We start from the raw sequence: 21829 nt of genomic DNA on the forward strand, positions 1-21829 counted from the left end.
ATATATATATATATATATATATATATATATATATATATATATATGGTTTATTGTCATTATTATTTATTTTTGTCAAACCAATTATACATCTGATGGACCTTGTTTGCCCTTCTTTCATATCATTTTATCTTATTCTTTTAAATTCTTTATTAAATTCCATTTAATTCTGCAGATTCTCTACTTTCTCCCATGCTCCTTACTGTGTTTATCAATGCCAATTTTCCTTAATTTACTTCAAATTTTTCCCTAAGTTCAATGGATTTTCCCTTCTACACCTTATCTATGATTTTCCAGCCCAGCTCATATTTAATATTTTTCTGCTACCTTGCTATTACTTTTTAAATTTCTTTGTCTTTGCTTAGCACTCTTGCTTCAGAGTCAATTGATACAAATTAAAAAATAAAAAACTTGCTGGGAACAGTGGTGCACACCTGTAGTTCCAGCCGCTTTGGAGGTTGAGGCTGAAAGACCACAAGTTCAAAGCCAGCCTCACCAACTTGGTATGACCCTGTCTCTAAACCAAAATATAAAAAGAGGGCTGGGATGTAGCTCAGTGTTTAAGCATCCCTGGGTTCAATCTTTGGTAACAAAAAAAAAGTTCCTGGAGGACATTTGATTATAATTTGTGTCTTTGTGTCTGACCTGTAATAACCCTTTTCCAGAAAATATTCTTTAGTTGCTGTCCCCCCAACCCCAACCATCCTATTTTTCTGAAGTGTTTTGATCATATCTTATTCTAGGTATTTCTTATATTATCCACCTTTGAATAAAAAAAAGTTTAAGGTTGCATTCTAGGCTGGCAGGAACTTCAATTATGACCTACTATTCTTGTATACTTCTTCCCCACTGTGTGGGTACAGCCAACTCTACAGTTGCTCATAAAGTCTTGGTCTCTTCCCCTTTCCTTTATTAACACACCATCCTGCCAGTGGGCCTGTCTAAAGTATCTATTGTCTGTGCTCTGAAAATATATCTTAGTATCATTTGCTTAGCTCCCATGATAAATCAGAGATTTGGGTTCAATACTACAGGGTGTGTCATTTACCTTTGAGAATTATACTTCTGTGCATTTATGGGGACATCTCACCAATGTGTCCTTTCTTTGATTCATTTTGTAGCCATTAGAACATCAATGCTTGGAAGTTGTCCCAAATATTTTGTGGTTTTAGGAAATCTCTGTTTTAATCAAGCCACAAATGTAATGCCACAATAGTTCAGATGTAGCTATGTATCCTAATCACTGACAACCTTTTTCCATTATTTGTGTTTCCAGATTGCTGAGGGACAAAGTGTCCTCATAATTAGACCCAAATCATTACCTATTTATATTTCCAGGAAATTGACCTGTTTTTCTATGGGAACTTTTCCTTAAAAAAAAATGGGAGAACAGAAGCAGTGAAAAATCTCAGAGAGAGATCTGTTAAGAGTGAAACTCTTAAGTCTAGGAGTAAGGTCTGGGGAATGTGATAAATAATGTTATTTTAAAATGTAAATGCAGTGAAAGCACAAGATGGTAATAGGGCAGTGAGGAGAAGAATGATGCATAGATTTCTAATTTTTGAACTTTTTTAGTGTTAAATTTCTTATTATAATTAGATATGAAAAAATAGATCCTGCTCAAAAGAATAAAAAAATAATCCTAATTTTCATATGGGTATCTAGAGAAAATCCCATCATGCCCATGATTTTTACTACTTGAAAGAAACAATAATAGCTCTGTCTTTCTAAATTAATCATGTAATTACCTGTATGCCAATGCCAAAGTAATTATTAAAAATGTATGTAGGCCCCTCTGAGCTTAAGTTAATGATGTAATAAATAAGAGGTAGAGTCACTAACTTATTGGTAAGTGATCATAAATGGATTAAGTTTGAAACAAAAAAATTCTTTTTTGAAAGTCTGCTTTATTGAAAGCATTTGCTAGAGGACATTTATTTTATGTGTTTCAATATCTATTATTAATAGCACTAGGAGCCCCTCTAGTCCAATTAATACCTCTGTTTATATTTTTCATTAACTGAAGTTGTTCTCTAGTTTGTCATTAATTATCACAGCCATGTAGCCATTATCAAAATTTATTGTTTATCTCTTTAGCTGCTTTAAATTATAAAACTACATAGAACTAATCTTATAATTCATGTATACATATACTAATCTTATTGTTCATATATGTATATATTAAAAATAAGGGTATTTTTAGTTTGTGTATATCCAGGGACATAGTTCCAAACTTTATATTCTGTAGATTGAGTTGGCTAGGAGTTGGATCCTGTATTTTAAAATAATTCATTTTGGTGATTAATGGATTTCATTCAAACATGCAGTAAATATACTACCTAAGGACAAATCCTTTCTCATTTCAATTTGCATAGAAATTTAGTTCATTTAAGTTTTATTCTAGTATAATCAGCAAAAATGACCTAAATTTCATTACTTTCTGAGGAAACTGTTAAACTATGATGCTAAAAATTAATCTTTACTCTGTTAGGAGACAGCAATGTACTTTCTTTAGTGTGTAACTACAAATGCTTTTCATCCATTCAGAATGAATTCAGTTTATACACCAGCCACATATAACAAATCTAAGTGTTTCCTACATGAGTGATTTTAAAATTCTTAATAGTTCTCTAATATGTTCTTTGAAAACTATAAAAGAATGCATGATTGAATTAAATCTGTCTCATAAGATGTCTTTGCTAGTGACTTGCAAACTGAAATTTAATTCCCAAGAATACTACTCATATTCTTAACTCCTGATAGCGTTACAGCAATTGTTCAACAAATGTTTATAGGGATACATCAACGAGCAAAATATAAAATCCCAGCTCTTAAGAAGTAATATCCTGGGCTGGAGATGTGGCTCAAGCGGTAGCGCGCTCGCCTGGCATGCGTGCGGCCCGGGTTCGATCCTCAGCACCACATACAAACAAAGATGTTGTGTCCACCGAGAACTAAAAAATAAATATTAAAAAAAAAAATTTAAAAAAAAAAAAAGAAGTAATATCCTAACAGAGTGATTATGAGTCAGTCCGACTTGTGTTAGAAATGCATCCCACCTGACATAGAGTAGTGTGACTTTGGTCTGATCACTTAATAGCTTTGACCCTTAGTGTCTTCATCTACAATTCAATGCCAGTATTAACTTTATACAGTTATTATAAGGTATGATATTGTCACAAAACATTTAACATAGTCACTGGAACACCATAAAGTCTTGATAAGTTATAATATCTACGTTCTATCCTGACAATAAAGTTCTAGATCAGAAGCAGAATACTTACTAACTGGTGATTTTAGCATTGCTTTCTTATGCCCCAGTCCCCCACAGGGCAACATGGTAAGGGCAGATATTTCCTGTGCATGCAAAACAGAATTTGCATACAGGAAAGAAGTCCTAAAACTATGATCTCAGATCTTTTGGGAACTAGACAGGTATCTTGCCTCCCTGCTAAGGAAGGAAGCAAAACTGATGCTTTCTCATGCAAATGAATCCTCCCTAGGAAAAGAAGAGATAGGTCCTTAGGTGTTTACAACATTTTGGTATGTAAACAAATGCCCCCACCCCATCTCTCTCCAAGATGTTTCACTATCAAGCTTTTCCTTTCAAATATTCTTTCCACCAGATTGACAGTGTTTGGGCTCAGAAAGCAACAACCATGTTGAACATGAAAATATACACATTATTTTAAAATCATGCTTGGTAAATATTAATGATTATTGTTGTTATCATTATTAGCAGCAGATACAGCATGAAAACATGGGTATGTGTTCCATAATTTTTCTTCCCAAAGAAAGGAAGAGAAGACTTTCCAATAATGATCCATCCTTTGCAAAATGATGACATTTACCTTCAGGATCTTTTTTTCTTTTCCTTTTTCCTATTTTTTAAGTATCTTCTTAGAGATTTCTGTACACATGAGGTGCTCCCCATACCCTGCCATCAAACTTTGTCTTTAGCAGGAAAACCATACACATTAGTGTGAATTAGTTCAGCGTATCCATTACAAAATGGCTGTTTTATACAACACTGGTTGAAAAATATTTTTTTGAAAAAGCTTCTGGGTCAACAATATGATTCTACAACACGTACACTCAGAAAAATGAGAAATTATATTCCATCAATGTATGATATATCAAAAGTGCATTAATGCATTCTACTGTCATGTATAACTAATTAAAACAAATAAAAAAATTTAAAAAAAGCTCCTGGGTCAAATAAGTTTGAAAAAGCCTGTGGCATATATCTTCTCTCTTAGATAATCACAAGATAAAAATCATGCTACATGTTGTAAAAAATTCTATGCAATGTGATTGATCTCAGTTTTCAAAAGCTCCAACTGTAAGAAGCCAAACTTAGAAGAATGAATCTATAACAATGGAGTCTCAGATTCTTGTATATTTGATAGGAGAGAGAAATTTGACAGTGTGACTGTCATAGCACCTTTCTCAACAATCACTTGAAAGTAACTCATCAATTCAACAAAATATAATATATGAACATATACATATAGATGCATGTTAACAAAGTTTTATATATAAAATATACATTAAAATCTATTATGGGATAGACACTATATTTAGTTTGGGGAATACAAAGAGGTTTATGAAACATGGCTTTGCCCTTGAATACTTGATCTATCCATAAGATCTGTCCTGATCTGTTAATCAAACCTTCTGTAAGTACTGCATAAAACCTCAAGACAATCCTACTTTAATCCCTATTTGTGGCATTTTTGTTGAGTAAATCAATCTCTTGGTTTATTGAAGGCTAGAAATCCAATTTCTGTCAAATCCATTAGATATCTTTCTCAAGTATCCTTGTTAACTTCAGTGAATCTATAATTTCTTTACTTTCTGAATCTAGATTATTATTCCTTTCTTCCCTTTGTTTTTGCAGTTATAGCTGAATTCCCTACAACAAATTCTTTTAAAGAAGGCATGGTCAAAAGTAACAACAGTAAATAACAAAACAAAACAAAACAACTCTCTGGAATGTTAGTACTAAAGCTTTGGTGTCATGTTTGGTTAAGCCCCCAGTCCATGGGAGTATGCGAAACATTGATTTATTTACTTTCTTTAGTCAGTGGTTAATTCAACAGATATTTACTGAGCACTTAATGTTAAGATCAGCATACTAAAGTGATGCAGCCACATCAATGTTTATAGCAGCTCACTTTTTACAATCGCTAAGCTATGGAGCCAACCTAGGTGCCTTTCAATAGATGAATGAATAAAGAAAATGTGGCATATATCCACAGTGGAGTATTAAGTATTAAGAAGACTGACTTTATTATGATATTTGCCAGGAAATGGATGGATCTGGAGACTATCATGCTAAATGAAATAAGCCAGTTCCAAAAAACCAAAGATCAAATGTTTTCTCTGATATGTGGGTGCTAACCCACAATAAGGGAAGAGACATAGAAGTTTAGTGGAGTAGACAAAGGGGAATAAAAGGAAAGGAGGGAGAATGGGAAAAGGAAAGTCAGTGAAATGAATCAGACATAATTTTCCTATGTACATATATAAATACACCATCATGAATCCCACCATCTTGTACCTCTATATGATTGGGGTCCTAATTAGAAAAAAGATATGTTTCATGCTTGTATATAAAAATGGATTCTACTGTCATGTAAAAGTAAAAAGAACCAGTAAAAAATGTTAGGTATTGTCTTGCTTATTGTACTCTCATAGTAGAATACGACAGAGCCTCAGTTTTTAATGAGCTAACAGTCTATTTGAGAAGACAGAAAAATAAAATATGGCCTAATAAGGGCAGCGCCATTTTCAAGGTAGAAAGGGGTAATAGAAGAGGTTCAATGAACCCAAATGCTGGCTGAAAAGTGGGAAAAGGAGTTAAGAAAAGACCCTGCGTCCATGACTCAGAACTTTGTCATTTTTTCTTACCCATTGATGTTGCTAAAGAACAAGATAAAAGCTACTTATTAGTACATGGATAATCTCTCATTCATTGCAAGGATTCAAAATGTCACAACCCTGGGGTCTGGTAGTCCTAGGAAAGTAGTCTTTAAATCTGTTTATTAAGATAAGCATGTTTACCTCTTCAGAAAACCTGACAACACCTACTTTAGATTACCATCCTATGAATTTCAATAGACATGATGCTGCTTCAGATATGTTAAAGCCTATTTATTCTAGAATTCATTTTATTTTAAAGCAATTTAATGGAGCAGCATGAATATCTGATACTCTGAGAAGTAGGCCTACCATGATCATGAGTGATCTTAAATTTTTTTCTGTCGCCTCTTAAAGAAATATGTTACCCTGACATTTCAAAACAACAAGAAAAAATTTAGAAATTAAAAAAAAATTCTAGGGAAACATCACAAAATTTGATCAAATAGAACTATTATAACCTAATTAAAAATCTCTATTAATGTAAACCCATATGGAAGGTAACTAATGAGCATAATCATGAATTATAACAAGAAAACCCTGTGGTTAACTTAAGCAGGTGACCTTGAATCTCTTGGATGAGAGCTGTAATTCAGGTGGTAACTCTAATCAGATGTGGGCCAAGTATTGGGACACCTGTCCTCCTTTTCCTCCTACACCAGCTAGCTACAACCCAGGACAAGGGACTTGAGCTCTGAAAAATGAGGTGTTCTGATTTAATTGAGGGTTTTACTAGTTTCCAGAGTTCTTAATCTGGTTACAAGGGGTTAAAGAAATGCCTGAACACTCCAAAATTATGTGCAGTTATATTAATATGCATATGTGCATTCTTTTTTTTTTTAGGAAGACTCCCTGAATTATATTAGATTCTCTTCATTCCCAAAAGGTTAATAACTACTGAAACAGATGATCTTTAACATTTCCTCTCAGTCTAAAACATTTTAAGGTTCTGTGATTTTTACAGTTTAATTCTTAAGTCACATTTTCTCAGGGAATAGGAAGTATTTGGAATAAATTGGGTCCCTCGAAACGACAGGCCCATTTGAAGCCTCAAGGTGTCATTTATTTTAGGGGGGAGCAGTATTTTGTTCTGCTCTAGGGGTCTGGAAAAGTGAACACAGTAGCCATAAGCCGTTACTCTTTTTCAGTTTACTTATTTCACCAGGGTTCTTTGTGTATTAAAACATTCTAGGCCAGCGTTGTTAGTAAGCATGCATTTCAAGAGAATGTCAAAAACGCCTCTCAGGACAATTCCATTTCTCACAGCAGTTCTTTTAGATGTAAAGATTGCGTTTCTTATATTTGCATATCCAGCCCTAGTACACATGACTCGATTTTTTAAAAGGGTGCCTCACTTAAGAATTGTTAACACCAGCAGATAAAATCTAAACCAGAGCAGGGAAAGGATTCCATAATACTTTCTCCTTGTTTCCCACACACATATATATGTTCATGCCCAACTTTTGGGCACACAAGAGACCCTGATCCTCAAGAGGATTCTCTGGGCTATTTCAGTGTGAGCCCAGAAAAAGCACAGAAAAAGCCTCATGATTTTTAAATTAGATACATCCTTATCCTTTCATTCTGCCTGATACAATTCAAAAAGAGAATCTGGGGCAGGTTTGCATGAATTTCAGGGGTTGGTGATAGGAAGGAGAAGTAGAGGGAGAGCTTTGAACCACCAGCTCCTAGCATGCATGTGAGGGGATGTGGGAGACAGATGAGAGGAGAAGAAAATGTATTTTTATGTAAATTCTACAGTCAAGAAAAATGATCTTGGTTGCACTGAGTTAATTTCTCTTTAGTTCCTTTTGATCTTCTGGACACAGTATCTGATTCCTCTCCCAGTATCTTCCTAAATTTGCATATCTTTCTCAGGGTGCTTGGGTCTGAACTGGCTTAAGTAGCTAGCTGTCTCCTGTGTCCTTGTCCTGGACACACTGTTCTCTGTGTTCCTACCCCACTGGCTTCTGTTTTCACCTGCCTGTATTTTCTAACTAAAGTAAGTTATACGAGATAATATCATATTTTATTTTCTACCGCCTTCTCAATTGCCAGACTGGGAATTGTAATGGAAAGAATAGGAAATTTAAAAGCACTTTTATAAAGCTCTGATTTGGAAAGCTAAATTTTCCATTTTTAAACTTTGTGGACTTGAAAACGTTATATAACTCTTCTGAGTTCTTGGGAATACAGCTCAGCGGCAGACAATACATACAAATTCTGAAGTTCAAGCTCCAATATTGTCTTCTTTCTAATGTAGTAGGAATAGGGAGCTTCATTGTACTCCCAAGTCTAACACAAAGCCTGGCACCCAGTAGGCTTACGTAAACATTTCCTGACCGAGCAAGTTGGCCTTAATATCTTTATTGAAGTTAGAAATAATCATACTTTATGTTGCAGTTTGCATCTGGAATATTCCTCAAAGACTCATATGTCCAAGGCTTGTTCCCAAGCTAGTGGCACTATTGGGAAGTTGTGGAAACTTTCAGAGCCGGGGCCGAGTTGAAGGAAATGGATCAATGGGGACCTGCCTCTGATGGGTATATTTTGTCCTGGGACCCTTCTCTTCTCTTTCTCTTTGCTTCTTGGCCACTATGAGATGAGCAACTTTATTCTAACACACATTCAATGCCATGATGTTCTACATGACCACAAGCCCACAGTGATGGAGCAAAGTGACTATGGACTAAATTCATGAGCCCACATAAATCATTCCTCTCTTACTTTGTGCAGGGATTTTGTCCCAGGGACAGAAAGCTCAGTAGCAAAATTTGCAGGGTTGTTGTGAGAAATAAACAAGCTCATTCATTCTTTAGCTGATATTAACTGCTGAATTACAGTCACTCATCAGTAGGCCGGGACTCAGTGGACAGTGTGTTAGCTCCATATTTCCTTTCTTTCTCCTTTCCATGACTCACTGGGGGAGCATTCCTCTTTCTTCCTAGTGTCAGTTCTGGCCGATTGTACTGTCATCCTCAGCTTCTCCACAAGTGAAGTAAGTGCATGTCATCTGTCTGTGGTCAACCACAGGAGGCCAACGTACATGACACCTCAGCTGTCATGGATCAAGGGCCTGCCTTCATTCTTCCCTGCATGGGACAGTTCTCCAGATGGCCTTGGACTCCTTATTTTCTTATTTACAGTTCTCAAGAACAGCTGTAGAATATGTTGGGAATGCAAAATCCTGAGCTAAAAATCGGGACTGGTCAGCAAAGCCCAGGCTCTGTTCTGGCCGATACCTAGGAACAGGGTATCCGTCAGTGCTTTAGCCTAGCATGTCCTATTACCCTCAGGTATAAAATCCAGGGTGAACTGGTTTTGGGAATTCTTCAGCTGTGGTGTAAGCCAGGCATGCACAGATGAGATTCTATCTACCCTAGGAAGTTTCCCTGAGTGTTGGGGAACTGCCTTGCAATGAATCCAAGGCTTGTGTTGTCCCTTGGTATGAGTCTGTAAGTAATAGATCCGTTTTGTGTAATTTCTATGTGTGTGCTCTGTCTTGCTCACCAGTGGACAGCTAACCTTCCTCAGGCCCTGCTATTACTGAGAGCAGTGTAAGAGTAAGGTTGGAGGCAAGAGCCCTCAACCTGGAGCCAGGATACATTGGTTTGAGTAGGTTTCAGTGTTTTTATTTGGAGATAATTTCTTTGGGACTAACGTTTACCTTCCATGAAACAAAGAGGTTAAAATAGTTGATCTTTAGTGAGTTTTCTATTTTACATTGTAAAACCCACCTTAGTATTTAATTAGCAAGAGGAAGAAGACTTTTTCTAATTTGTGTAACAACCTCCAAGACTTAAAAGTCAAATATATTCCAACTGGTTAAGTTTCATTTGGTTTGGTGCATTTAAAAAGTGATATATTCTACTTCCATCAACACAATTGGGTCTCATTATACTATATGTGCTGTTTTACACCTGAAATCATATGAAAAATACCATTTATTTCACAGAAGGGACATGTACAGGGATAAACTTGAACTTCTTAGAATTACAAGAGCTCTATAATTCTTATAAAGGTCAATCAGTTTCCAAATAATAAAGTTTCCACATGGTGCAACTGTAAATTAATCATATTTGGATTTGAGAGAAAGTATTGTGTTAAATCCACAAAAGATAAACTAAAAACAAACAAACAAATAGCAACAACAAAACCCCATGGAGCCTAAATCAAAATCAACTAGGATTTCTCCCCTACAACAAAATGTGACTCAATTGACTGTCCTTGGGCAGAATCTTCTACATCTTTCAGTCTTGCTCTTTCACCTGCAAACTCTGGTGGAGACACTTTAGGATTAGGATGGGGGTGAAAGAGGGCCTATACAGAGGCCAATCTAGTGTCGATTGACAGAGAGTGACTCTACTTCCTGTCCTGACATGGTGAACTGTTCTGACGGCTGGGGGTTCTAGAATGTAAAAGTTCTAGAATACAAATCAGCGTCTTGAAAAATCTGTGTGACCCTCCCCAGTGATGAGCTTCAGAGATTCTGAGCAGCATTTTTGAAGTGTGGAAGGCAAGACAAGGGTTTCGAGGAAATTGCAATAAAAAAGTGCAAGTGTTTCTAGCATTTTGTCCAAGTTGTTTTCCATTAAAGATAACATTTGATACCATTCATCTTCAACTTCCTCTGGCTCCTTGAGACCTCAATTCCTACATCTGTTGTCTTTATCCTATTGTAGTGATTTATCAAACTATTAGAACTTCTCTGTGTGTGTGTGTGTGTGTGTGTGTGTGTGTTAGAACTTCTTTTTTTGTGTGTTGGGGGGAGCTATCTTATTTTTCAAATATTAAATTTCTGAAACGTCCAATGCAACCTGTCTCTCTAAGTAAAGATGATGTTGTTGTGAAAGTATGAAATTAAATATTAAATCAGCTGTTATTATGTAATGTTACAGTTGATAGGAAACAACTGATTACACTCAGGAACCTTGAGTCAGTGTCTTCAAAGTACATATTTGTTCTCAGTAAATCTTTCCAGTTTAGATTTGTTCAGCCACAGTTGATTGTATAAATGGCTACAATTTATACAATTTAGTTATGCTGATCCCTATACAATAAAAATTACCTGCTGACGTTTATATATTTCCTGCTTTTTAAACTCTTGATATTTTTCTAGTACACTCATTACTCAAATATTTGATTCTCTGATTTCTCATATATTATATTCAGTCTTATCACTGTATGAAAAGGTTCACTATTATCAACTCTGTCCCACTATTTCAGTTCACTAGCTGTGAATTATTGTTGGCTTTGTAAAAATTCTATTTGTCTGTCCTAACTTGTAAACCCACATAATTAAAAGAAAGAAATGAAACAATTTGGAAATAAATGGGAGAATGAAAATGATAACCACCTAGCTTTCAAAGTCTACTGTACAAAAAATTTTAAATAAAAGTTCTGATACTAAGACTAAAAAAAAAAAATGTTCACTGTATAGTGTGAGCAACAGAAAGGGCCACATGGTCTTGAGAAGCAGATTGGTTCCATTTCAAGCACCTACGATTCAAAACCTCCTTGAAATTTCTGTTCTCTAGGTTCCTTTTATTATCAAATACTGGTCCCTTACATAAAGGGAGATCATTTCTTTATGAGGACCAAGAGCTGGTGAACACAGTCTTTACTGCACTTGGGTTTTTATTTTTATGGAGTTGGTAGGTTTCCTGATTGGTTCTGATAAGCAGGTACAACATATATTAGTCAATAGACAGAAGCTAGCACTTTCAATGACAGCTCAGAATCAGTGATCTAAAAATGTTTCCTCATATGGCCTCTAAAATAGTTTTACCTCTGTTTTGACCAAAGCTTTTTTCTTCCCAGTTCCATCTTCCCATGTGACAATAACAACAATTCACTCACACTTTATTTATTGAGCATCTGCAGTGTGCTTGACATCATTCTAGGTGCTAGGGGACATTAAGAAAGTAGACAAAATTGCCTGATCTTATGGACCCTGCATTCTAGAAAAAGGAGAAAGACTAATGGTAATTATTTTATGGAAATTATAATGATATATGATGAGCACCTTTATGATGAATTGTGATGAATTATTAATACTTATAATGTAAATTCACGTACGTATATACCCACAACTGTAAAGTGTTGTCATCCTCATTTCACAGATAATGACACTCGGTTCAGAGAGATCCAAAAACTTTGATCAAGGTCAATGGACAAGTGGGAAGGCTGACCAGGGATTGAACCTGACCATTCTGACCACGAATCCTAAAATTATGACTGTGGTGATCCAGTGCCTCTCAGATCAAGGGACACTGACTTCATTTCTGCATTTCTCTGACAAGTTGGGTTGACTCTTACTCATTTCACTGATAGCATTCTAACATCAGCTGGCAGATTGCTGACTCCTTACATGCACTTCCAGCCCTCCTTCCTGCCTGCTTCTGATGTCGCCTCTCCAGAGCACCCTTCATGTTTCCTCAGCTTTCCATTGTGTGCACCTTGGTTTTTAGCACCTTGTCTTGATGTTCTAAGGTCTTTTTGATGTCATCTCAATCTACTTTTCCAATCTTATTTTCCATAGTCACCATATTCAGGATTTTCACTCAAGTTTCACCATTTTTCCTCCATCCCTCCCTCTCTCCTTCCCTCCCTCCTGCCCTCCCTTCTTTCCTTCCTTTCTTTCTCAGCATTGGAGATTGAATCCAGGGCTCTACTACTGAACCACACTCCCAGCCCTTTTTAATTTTGATTTTGAGGTAGGGTCTCACTAAGTTTCCAAGGCTGGCCTTGAACTTGTGATTATCCTGTCTCAACCTCAACAGTTGCTGGGATTGCAGGTCTGTGCAACCGCACCCACCAATTTTTATCATTCTTAATCCTCCCCATTACAGCATGAAAATATTATCTATCTTACCTCTTGGGTCTATTTCACATGTATGTAAGGTTTTTTTGAAACCTCATTTAAATACTATAACTCTATGAAAACTCTTTTTAAAAAAAATCTTTATTTTATTTTTATGTGGTTCTAAGAATCGAACCCAGGGCCTCTCATGTGCTAGGCGAGTGACCTACTGCTGAGCCACAACCCCAGCCCTGAAAACTCCTTTGATCATCCTATTTGTCGTAGTCTCCCAACGTTTAGCATGTAATGCATCCTATATTGTGACTTGTTTTGCAAGGTACTATTTTAATAATCATAATTTCCAAAATTTTATAAGCTAGACAACTCTCATAAATAAAAGTTCAATCTGAACAGCAGACAGCTTAAGATTACTATATTTGTTCTTTATCACAATCATTTTTCAAGATCCTTGGCCTTTGGAAAGTTGCTCTCCCCTTCGTACCCCTCCACTTCCATTCCCTTAAAATATCACACTTTATGCCTTTCCTTCACCACAGCCTTACTTTGCCTTTAATCCCACACCTGATGGTTCTGTTTCTCATCTCACTCCAGAACTGCTCCAGGGAAGATGTGCGATGGCATTACAGGTAGTGATGAGGAATTAGGGAAGGGCAAATCAAAGAAATCATTTAGTCCCTCCTAATTCTGCTCCTGTGACACTTGCTCTCTTTTTCTAGTAAAGATCCTTATCCTGTCTTCTCCCCTTCCTTTGACTCCAGCCTCAGTTCAATTCCAGTTTGCTGTAGTCAACTTACCAACACTCTAGCCCAAGCCTCACTTTCTTGCTATTTTGGAGTACAGTGAAAATTCATCTTTAACAATCTATGTATGACCTTGCTTTTATCTACCATGTCTTAACAGAAACAAAGAGAGCAGCATTTGTTTTTGATATTGTATGAAAAGGAGAGATGGGAAGGTAATAACATGTACTGAATTCTAACAATATGCACACAATGTTCTAGGCATTTTTAAAGTATTGACTCAATCATCACCATAATCTGATGAAGTAGGTTGTTATATTATTATAAAATAGAAATATTATCATGATTCCTATTTTGTAGATGCAGAAATGAAGACATAAGGGGGTTAGGGAAATTGCCCCAAATTTTACAGATATAAATTGCAAGATAAAATCTCAGAAAACCTAGATCCAAAACTGCAAACTTCTCTGCTGCCTCTATCGATACAACAATCCACAGAAAGGGAGGAAGCTTAAGAAAAAACAAATGATGTGTCTGGGTAGCTGCCTAGGGCAAGTAACATTCCCAGGTATTTTTACAATTTCTCACCCTCTCACTATGAGGAATCCATCCTTGTTCCTCACCCTGCTAGCCACCAGTATCACTGCTTGACCTGGTGGAGAAGGGAATTCCAATTCTGTATTTAAAAAAAATATATAAAGAAATAAAAAAATTGGTTCCTTATGCAATTTGATAGGTTCAGTTTCTAGTACTCGTTAAGTAGTCTATTTCAGAAAATATATTGACCAAATAAGCTTTATGTTGTGTTAGAACACAACAAGTCTGCGGAAGGTGTCCTTTGCATTCCAACCTTGGAAACTGAAGTCTGCAATGCCCATGTTTCTTCCATCCTGTTACATGACTCTGAACTTGGCTAAGCTTTGGTCACCCTTACCAGGTACTTGACGGGGTTGATGGAGGCATGTTTTGCAATTTGGTCAACTTCCTTCACCCCCTTATTTGACAACCATCTCAGACACCGATGCCACCAGTTACTAAGGTGTCAAGCGAGTATGCCTTTGGACATTAAATGTATGTTCAGAAATTAAGGTTCTAAATTCTCCTTTGCGTTGAAGTACAGGAAACACCCCTCATGATTCAAGCTCCACAATGCCAATCCATCTCAACCTCCTTTCATTTAGTGCCTACCTTGCCCAGCATGACCAAAGGGGTAGGAGACATAGAAAAGGAGCAGGCTAATAGCATAGTTGTGATTATTAATCCCTTCACTGTGGGCTATAAAAGTATAAATTCATTTAAAATATTTTCATGCCTTTTTTTTAAAAAAGGTAGGTAAGAAGCAATTGAATTGTCATGTAACAACAGATATTTTAGTAAGAACATAAAAAAGATGTGTCAAAAGACCTTGTAACAAACAATTGTGTAGCCACTCCTTTTTTTCAGAGAGGAAAAATAATTTTATTCATACATATTCATAGCTGAATAAATTATTACATTTTCATAAATATAACAGTGAGAATTAGAAAACATCAAATTACTTTTGTTAGAATTTGCATAAGCAAAAGAAAAGATGTATAATGCATTTCTACTCCTGAACACAATGTCCCTCATTATAAGGGTAATAGATCATATTAATGTTACCTTTATAAAGAGAAATAGACCTGGTCAAATTTAGCACAAAATTTCCCAATAAACAAAAAGAACAAAATAATAGTGAATATACTCATTTTTTCCATTTATTGCTGTACATGATCTTCATTTAAATTAATCACACCATTATAATACTATAAGGATTGCAGAAATATTACCTTAGAATAAATGAGATAGTTTTAAACTTTAATATATGAACAGCTTATGAACTTCCCTCCTTTGTTCTGCACAGTATCATAAAAAACTTCTGTGGCATTTTAAGTAGATCAAGAAGAAAAATAATCTTGATTAACTTCAAATTTAGGTTGACTCTACATAGTCTGTATTTAAGGGGTGGAAGGATGAATTTGTGATTTCAATGTGCCCACCTGTTTCATCATCCTTGGCCCATGATAACATGTGTTCCTGATAGTCTCATCTTTGGTTCTTGGACCCCACTGAATGGAACTGGCTCAAGAATCTTCTTTTGAATGAGCTTTTAAAAATAAATGGTTTGAAAAGGAATGAAGTTAATGAACCGCTTCCATTCCTCAATGTTATACGAGAGTCCAAAGGCAAATATTGTTCAGTAGGGCCCACAGATTGATTTATGTGTAAGATTTATTTTCTTGCTCCCAAATGAAAGGGGTTCCGTGTGAGCCAAGAGCCAAAGCCCAGCCAGGTGCTAGAAGTTCACATTCTTCTACTTTGACATATGTTTCATCAGTCAACATGGAAACAATCCTTCTTACCAAATGTCCTTCCCTGGGAATAAACTGTCTCCTGGATCAAAATTTTCCTTTCAACCACCTTTCTGAATCCAAGATTTTTAACTTCTGGGGATGCTTTGTGACCTGTGACTATGTGGTTTCTCCTGGGTTGGTAGTTAAAACAATACCAACTTCTCTTTCATGATAATCTATGAATCATCATTTTGACCAGAAAATTAACTGATTATTTAAAACTCTACACATATTTATTCTCATTAGTGATTCTGTTGTTTATGATAACTAGCTTAAGTATAGACTTTAGAGTGTTTGCTGTAGTGAATGAGGGAGTGTAATAGAGTGAAACTAATCACAGACTTTGGAATCTAATATTTTGTGGGTTTGTCACTTAGTAGCTATATAATTTTGGATGTGGTACTTAATCTTTCCAAAGCTCACCTGAATCACCTCAGAATCCAGCAGAAATCATTCTTCATTAGCCCACAAAGGTGTATTGGCATCAGATACTGAAGATACCATGACTTTTCGATATTCATGAAAAGTCTTTTGAATTTATTATGAAAAATGTAGGCTGTTGGAATAAGTATACCCAGTGTTTCTCTTCTCTCTCTCTCTCGCTCTCTCTCTCTCTCTCTCTCTCTCTCTCTCTCTTTCTTTCGTCCTTACAAGTACATGGAAACTTAGAAAGTTGGGGTGAGACCAACCAATGCAGTTTATTTATCATTGCATTTCACAGAATCAAGGTAGACTTGGTCTCTTCACGTGGATTTACTGCTACCACGGAGACAATGTGGCACCAAAGTCCTCAGAAGCAACTTTTTAACGGACTTACTTGTTCTCAATTCTAATTTTGCCCCTTCCATTTATTTAATCTGTGTTAATTCCCATATAGGTTAGTCCTGTCTAGTTTTTATAATGGTAAGGAGAAATTTGTATCTGTGGTAAAAGTTAATACTTAAGAAACAAACAAAAAAAAAATCTTGCTTCTGTTTAAACAGGAACATTTGGGACTGCATCTGAGCAGTGCTCTGATCAGATATTCTGACTCTTTCAAATTTGAGTAGCTTTATGTAAAACTTTCCTTGATGATTTGTGATTATGACACCTGTCAAATCTGGGTGGCTTAGGAGTTAGCCAGAAATACCATTTGTTGGCATAAGAATTTTGGGATAAACCACAAAGATTATCTCAAAACTCCAGAGATCTAGACAATGACCATAAAACATGATATTGTATGATTTATTGTATCTAGGATATATTTCTGGTAATTTGACTTTCAGAAAGAGATAACATTAGAACAGGACTAGAATTGGATGCCAAGACAAAAGAATAAAACACAGTTTTGTGAAGGTCAAGTTTTTCTCCAGGGCTCTCCCCCTCATCCAGATAAATGGATCTCTCCATCCTATATATTACACATATCCATAGCATTCTGCTGGGTGTGTGTTACCAGTGTTACACACTACAGTGGTTTATAACCTGTTAGCCTGTTGAGCTCAAGGTCTGTCTTCTGTATTCCCAAGACCTAGCATACAGAAAGGCTTTGAAACATATGAACGGATGGTATTAATAAGGGTCGGCTCTGATTTTACTACTTTAATTGCCCTTGTTATAATGAGAAACATAGCAGTGGACATGGGGAACGTCTCAGTAATCCACCTGGACATAGTAATAAGAGGCTTTTTCAAGCAGTGGCATTTGAGCCTTTTATAAATTATCATTATCCACTTATTTTAAAACTGTCATAATAAACCTAAATAATAAACCTAATATGGGTTGCTTTTGTTTAGTTAATCATAGAAAAGAGTTCTCTAAACTGGGTCTCACTTACTTCTTCCCTGCTTACAAGCCTCCATATTTCATTAGGATTATTATTATTTTTATTGGTTCTGGGGACTGAATCCAGGGGCCCTTTACTACTTAACTACATTCCCAGTCATTTTAGTTTAGTTTTTTTTTTTTTTTTTTTTTTTTTTGAGACAGACTAACTAAGTTGCTAAGGCTGGCCTCCAACCTGAGATTCTCCTACCTCAGTCTCCCAAGTGTTTGGGATTATAGGCATGAGCTTCTGTACCTGTCAGCCCCATATATGTCAATTACAGCAGTTGTCTTGTGGAGAACTATCTATCCATCAAATGCTAAACCTATATCCTTGTTAGGGTCTGTAAACAAGTCAAGATGGCACCTGGCATTTTGCCAGAGGGAGTGGTTTGTGAAGTAATGCCAGCAAGCCAGTAAGTGTGGAGATTTTTTATTGGTTGACTGCTGTATCTAGTTTATGTTAATTAAGATAAGCTGTGTGGAATGTATATATACCCCTCCTGTCCTACAATAAACGGCTCCCACTCCTGCTGTATCAATGTACACAAGTTGTTCGTCACCCCCCGGTTATTTTGCTGCAGCCAGACTGCGGCATATCCTTTGGTACTCTCATTAGTTTTATAAGAGCGTCAATGACCTTCTCCTTAAAGAGCTATCTTTATGTTTATGAAAATTATTAATTCACATTTAATCAAGTTGGTATATTAGCATTTTGAAATATGTAACTGTTAATTCTGTTTAGAGTGAACTACACTTTCAAGCAACTTCCCTCCAAAATTCCAGTGGACAAAAGACACCAAAGTTCATTTCTAGGTCACATATGATCCAACATGAACAAGCAATATCTAAAAGGCAGAAAAGTTAATTTTTTTATATTACCATACATTTACCAGGAAGGAAAGCTTTGTTGTGTTCTACTTGGCATTTGATTAATAGTTACTTACATAGACTAATTTTTTGCTATAGAATAATCAGGCTCATACTGAATAAATATAATAAATTATTAATGATGTTTACAAATATTAGCATATCAGGATTAAATGGTGTATCCTTACTGAATTTATTTTCCACATTCTGTTCAACTCTCAGAGGAGAATTGGTAGCATGTGTTCCTCTTACAGATGTATGTAGCATCTATTTTTTATGCTTTTTTCTTGGAGATAACCTTTAATTTTAAACTAGAACCTGCAGACCTGATTTGCAGATCTGCTTTGCAGACCTGATTCGCAGAAACATTTCCATGGTAAAAATAAATATTTTCTGTACTTAAGGTTAGAGCAGATAAAAATCTTACATTTTTATTCTCTGATATTTAAAGATCTCAACGTGACTTGTCTGGAAATCTGTATAGAATAGCCAACGGACTCTTGTATTGATGACAGTCTTTCTACTGAAAAGCTAACACTGAGGGGAGGCGATGCTGGCAGAAGAAATACAGAATTATAAATGTACCCATAAAAATGAAATACTGTTGTGAAAATGTAGGTGGAAATGCACTGACTTCTTATTACTGATCTTATAGCAGAAACCACTGTATTGATACAAACTTGAAGTGGGCATCAATTTCCCATTTTAGACTTCCGGGCTTGGACTTAAGCCTGCCATTATGCTGTTTGTTTTCTGTTCATCTCATCTAGGTTGTTCCCATTGTTCTTCTTTTTTTTTTTTTCCTTTTCTATTGGATTTTTAGCTATTCTTATCCATAGCCTCTTGATCCCCACCCATTTTGGAGGTGTCTTTAGAGATTAAGATGTCTCTTCAATTTATCAAAATCCACTATAAATACTTTACTACAGTATAATTCTATTTACTTCTTTCTATTGTTTGCACTATTTAATATTTACATACATTATGAACTTTGTCCTTTACTATTTTGCTTCAGTTAGTAATAATTTTTTTAAAACACCTTAAAATATTTATATATATTTATATTTTTCAGCATATTTGCTGCTTCTGTTCTTGCTGCTCCTTCCTGAAGATGTAAACTGTGTATGGGACCATTTACCTTCAGCCTGAAGAATTTCCTCCAGTGTTACGAGCCTTCTGTGAGAAATTCACTCAGCTTTTATTTTGCTTTAGTTCTGAAGAAGATTTTGCTGACTATAGAAATCTGATAAATTTTTTTTTGCTGACTATAGAAATCTGATATTTTTTTCTGACTATTTAAATCTGATTTGATAGTTTTTTTTCAAGTACACTAAAAATATCACCCTGTTGTTTTTGGCTTTCATTGTTTTTAATGAGCCTCAAGAAGTCAACTTTTATTCTTCATATTGTTCAACTGAATTTAGTAATGCGACTATTCTCTGGTTGCTTTTAATGTTTTTTTCTTCGCTTTAAGATTTTTTGTTTGAACAGGTTAACTCTGATGTCTATATGCCTCAATGTGGTTTTCGTTGTATTTATCCTGCTCCAAATTCACTGAGCTTTTGGGATTTTTGGATACTGTATAATTTTTATAAAAAAAAAAAAGTCAATCATTGCCTCTCATCCATTTCTTTTATTCCATGCTTTATCTCTTATGACTCCAATGTTGTTTTATTTATATTATCCTGTAGATCGCTGATGCTCTATTGTTTTTTCTCTTGATGCAGTTTATGTAGTTCACTTTGATTGACTAATGATTTCTTGTATTATGTTTAATCTTCTTTTATACCTGCCTATATGTTTTTCATTTCAAAAAGTGTATATTTCAGTTGTATAATCATTTAGGTTTTTTTTTTAATAAACTTCCATTTCTATATATAAAATGACATTTTTACCTATTTTCTTCTTGATCTTTTCCTCTATACTCATTAATATATTTATGTTAGTTTTTGTTAAACTTCCTATGCTAATTCAATCGTGTAGTTCATCTCTTGACTTGTTTCTACTGGCAATTTCTGTTTTCTTGATTTTGGTTCTTGATTTGGCTTCTTTACAAATCTCAAAATGTTTATTGTATGTTGGATACTATGGAAAAAACAACAGCTGAGATTAAATTTGAAATATATATGTGTATTTATGTCTATCTCAATATCTGTCTGTCTGTCTGTCTCCTCTCCAGGAGGTTGCATTGGTCTGTAGGGTGAGATCTCTGAATATATCAGGAGTTATATTGGGTAGGGATGGGTTGCAACTTTAATTTCAGTTTATTTCCAGTTTCAAATGTTTTGAGGGTTTGAAACATGGGTTTGGAGCCAAAGCATCAATTTCAAGAAAATCTCAGCTTTCCTACATAGCCCTAGTTAACCCCAAGGATTTGATTTTTTTTTTTTTAATCTTATGAAGAAATAAGCTGGGTGGAGCCTGGATTACTACTTTAGTTAGTCTTATTTCACTAAGTTTTAAGTGTTTTGAAGTAGGTCAAGTACTTTCTTTCAGCAGAACTTTGGGACCTAACCACCATTTTATCTCCCTGTTTTCTTGATTCCTTCTTAGTAAGTATTTATTCAACAAAATACTTGTGGGAGATTTGTGAATTTGGGATGATTAATTTTTCCCTTGGGGCTATTCTATACTTGAATTCCTCACAATAGCCCAACATGTTTATTTAAAATTTTGTTATTTTCGTTATTCAAAAATGATCCCCTGCTTTTGATAACATTGTTTCTTGTCCTCCCTTGAACATACAAGGCCACATCCCCAGACTTTTCAGCAGCTGAGCTTTATTAGCAAGGTCTCCTTCCTCTTTTGAACTTGGTACATGTTGGACTTCTTTTCATTTATAAGCAGTTGGAAGTTTTTAAAAGAAGGAATGATGACTAAGTTTACCATGTTCTCTTCTGACAGCACAAACAACCACATTTCACTGTTTCATAATCTCACTGAAAATGGGACACACTCATTAAGACTTTAAAGACAACAAATGGTTGGGCCCTTGCTATGAACTGTTTTCAAGATAAGTTTGTTAAGGACCTATCCACTGGCCCCATTTAAAGATTTTCAAAAGGATTTGGAACAGCATCTTTTCCCCCTTAAATCTAGTCTGCACTTTTTGAATAGTCTGACACAACTAGAGCTATTTTGGTTTTTCTGTGGAGATGGAGAGTCCTGCACAACTGCAGGAAGACTCTAGTCAAATCCTATGCAAACCATTAGCTTCTCACATGACATTTTCCCAAGAGACTGACAGGCTTTAGAAAGTTTAAGAGCTAATAGCACAGCCGAGAAAAAACATTTTGTGTGTT

The 21829-nt window shown here is 35.5% G+C and overlaps 1 protein-coding gene across 2 annotated transcripts in view; it reads left to right on the plus strand.

Annotated features, from left to right (window-relative positions):
* Nucleotides 1-19738, plus strand: part of Tusc3 (tumor suppressor candidate 3) — a 312880-nt gene extending 293142 nt beyond the window's left edge. The window contains exon 10 of one of the 2 annotated variants that reach the window (XM_048791804.1): nucleotides 19600-19738. In XM_048791804.1, the coding sequence (XP_048647761.1) occupies nucleotides 19600-19636 (37 nt within the window). In that variant the 3' untranslated portion in view covers nucleotides 19637-19738. The remainder of the gene's footprint in view (nucleotides 1-19599) is intronic. The other variant, XM_048791807.1, reaches the window with a different exon arrangement.
* Nucleotides 19739-21829: the final 2091 nt, after the last annotated feature.

The sequence above is a fragment of the Marmota marmota genome, unplaced genomic scaffold (genome assembly GCF_001458135.2).
Source record: "Marmota marmota marmota unplaced genomic scaffold, marMar, whole genome shotgun sequence".
Lineage (NCBI taxonomy): Eukaryota > Metazoa > Chordata > Mammalia > Rodentia > Sciuridae > Marmota > Marmota marmota.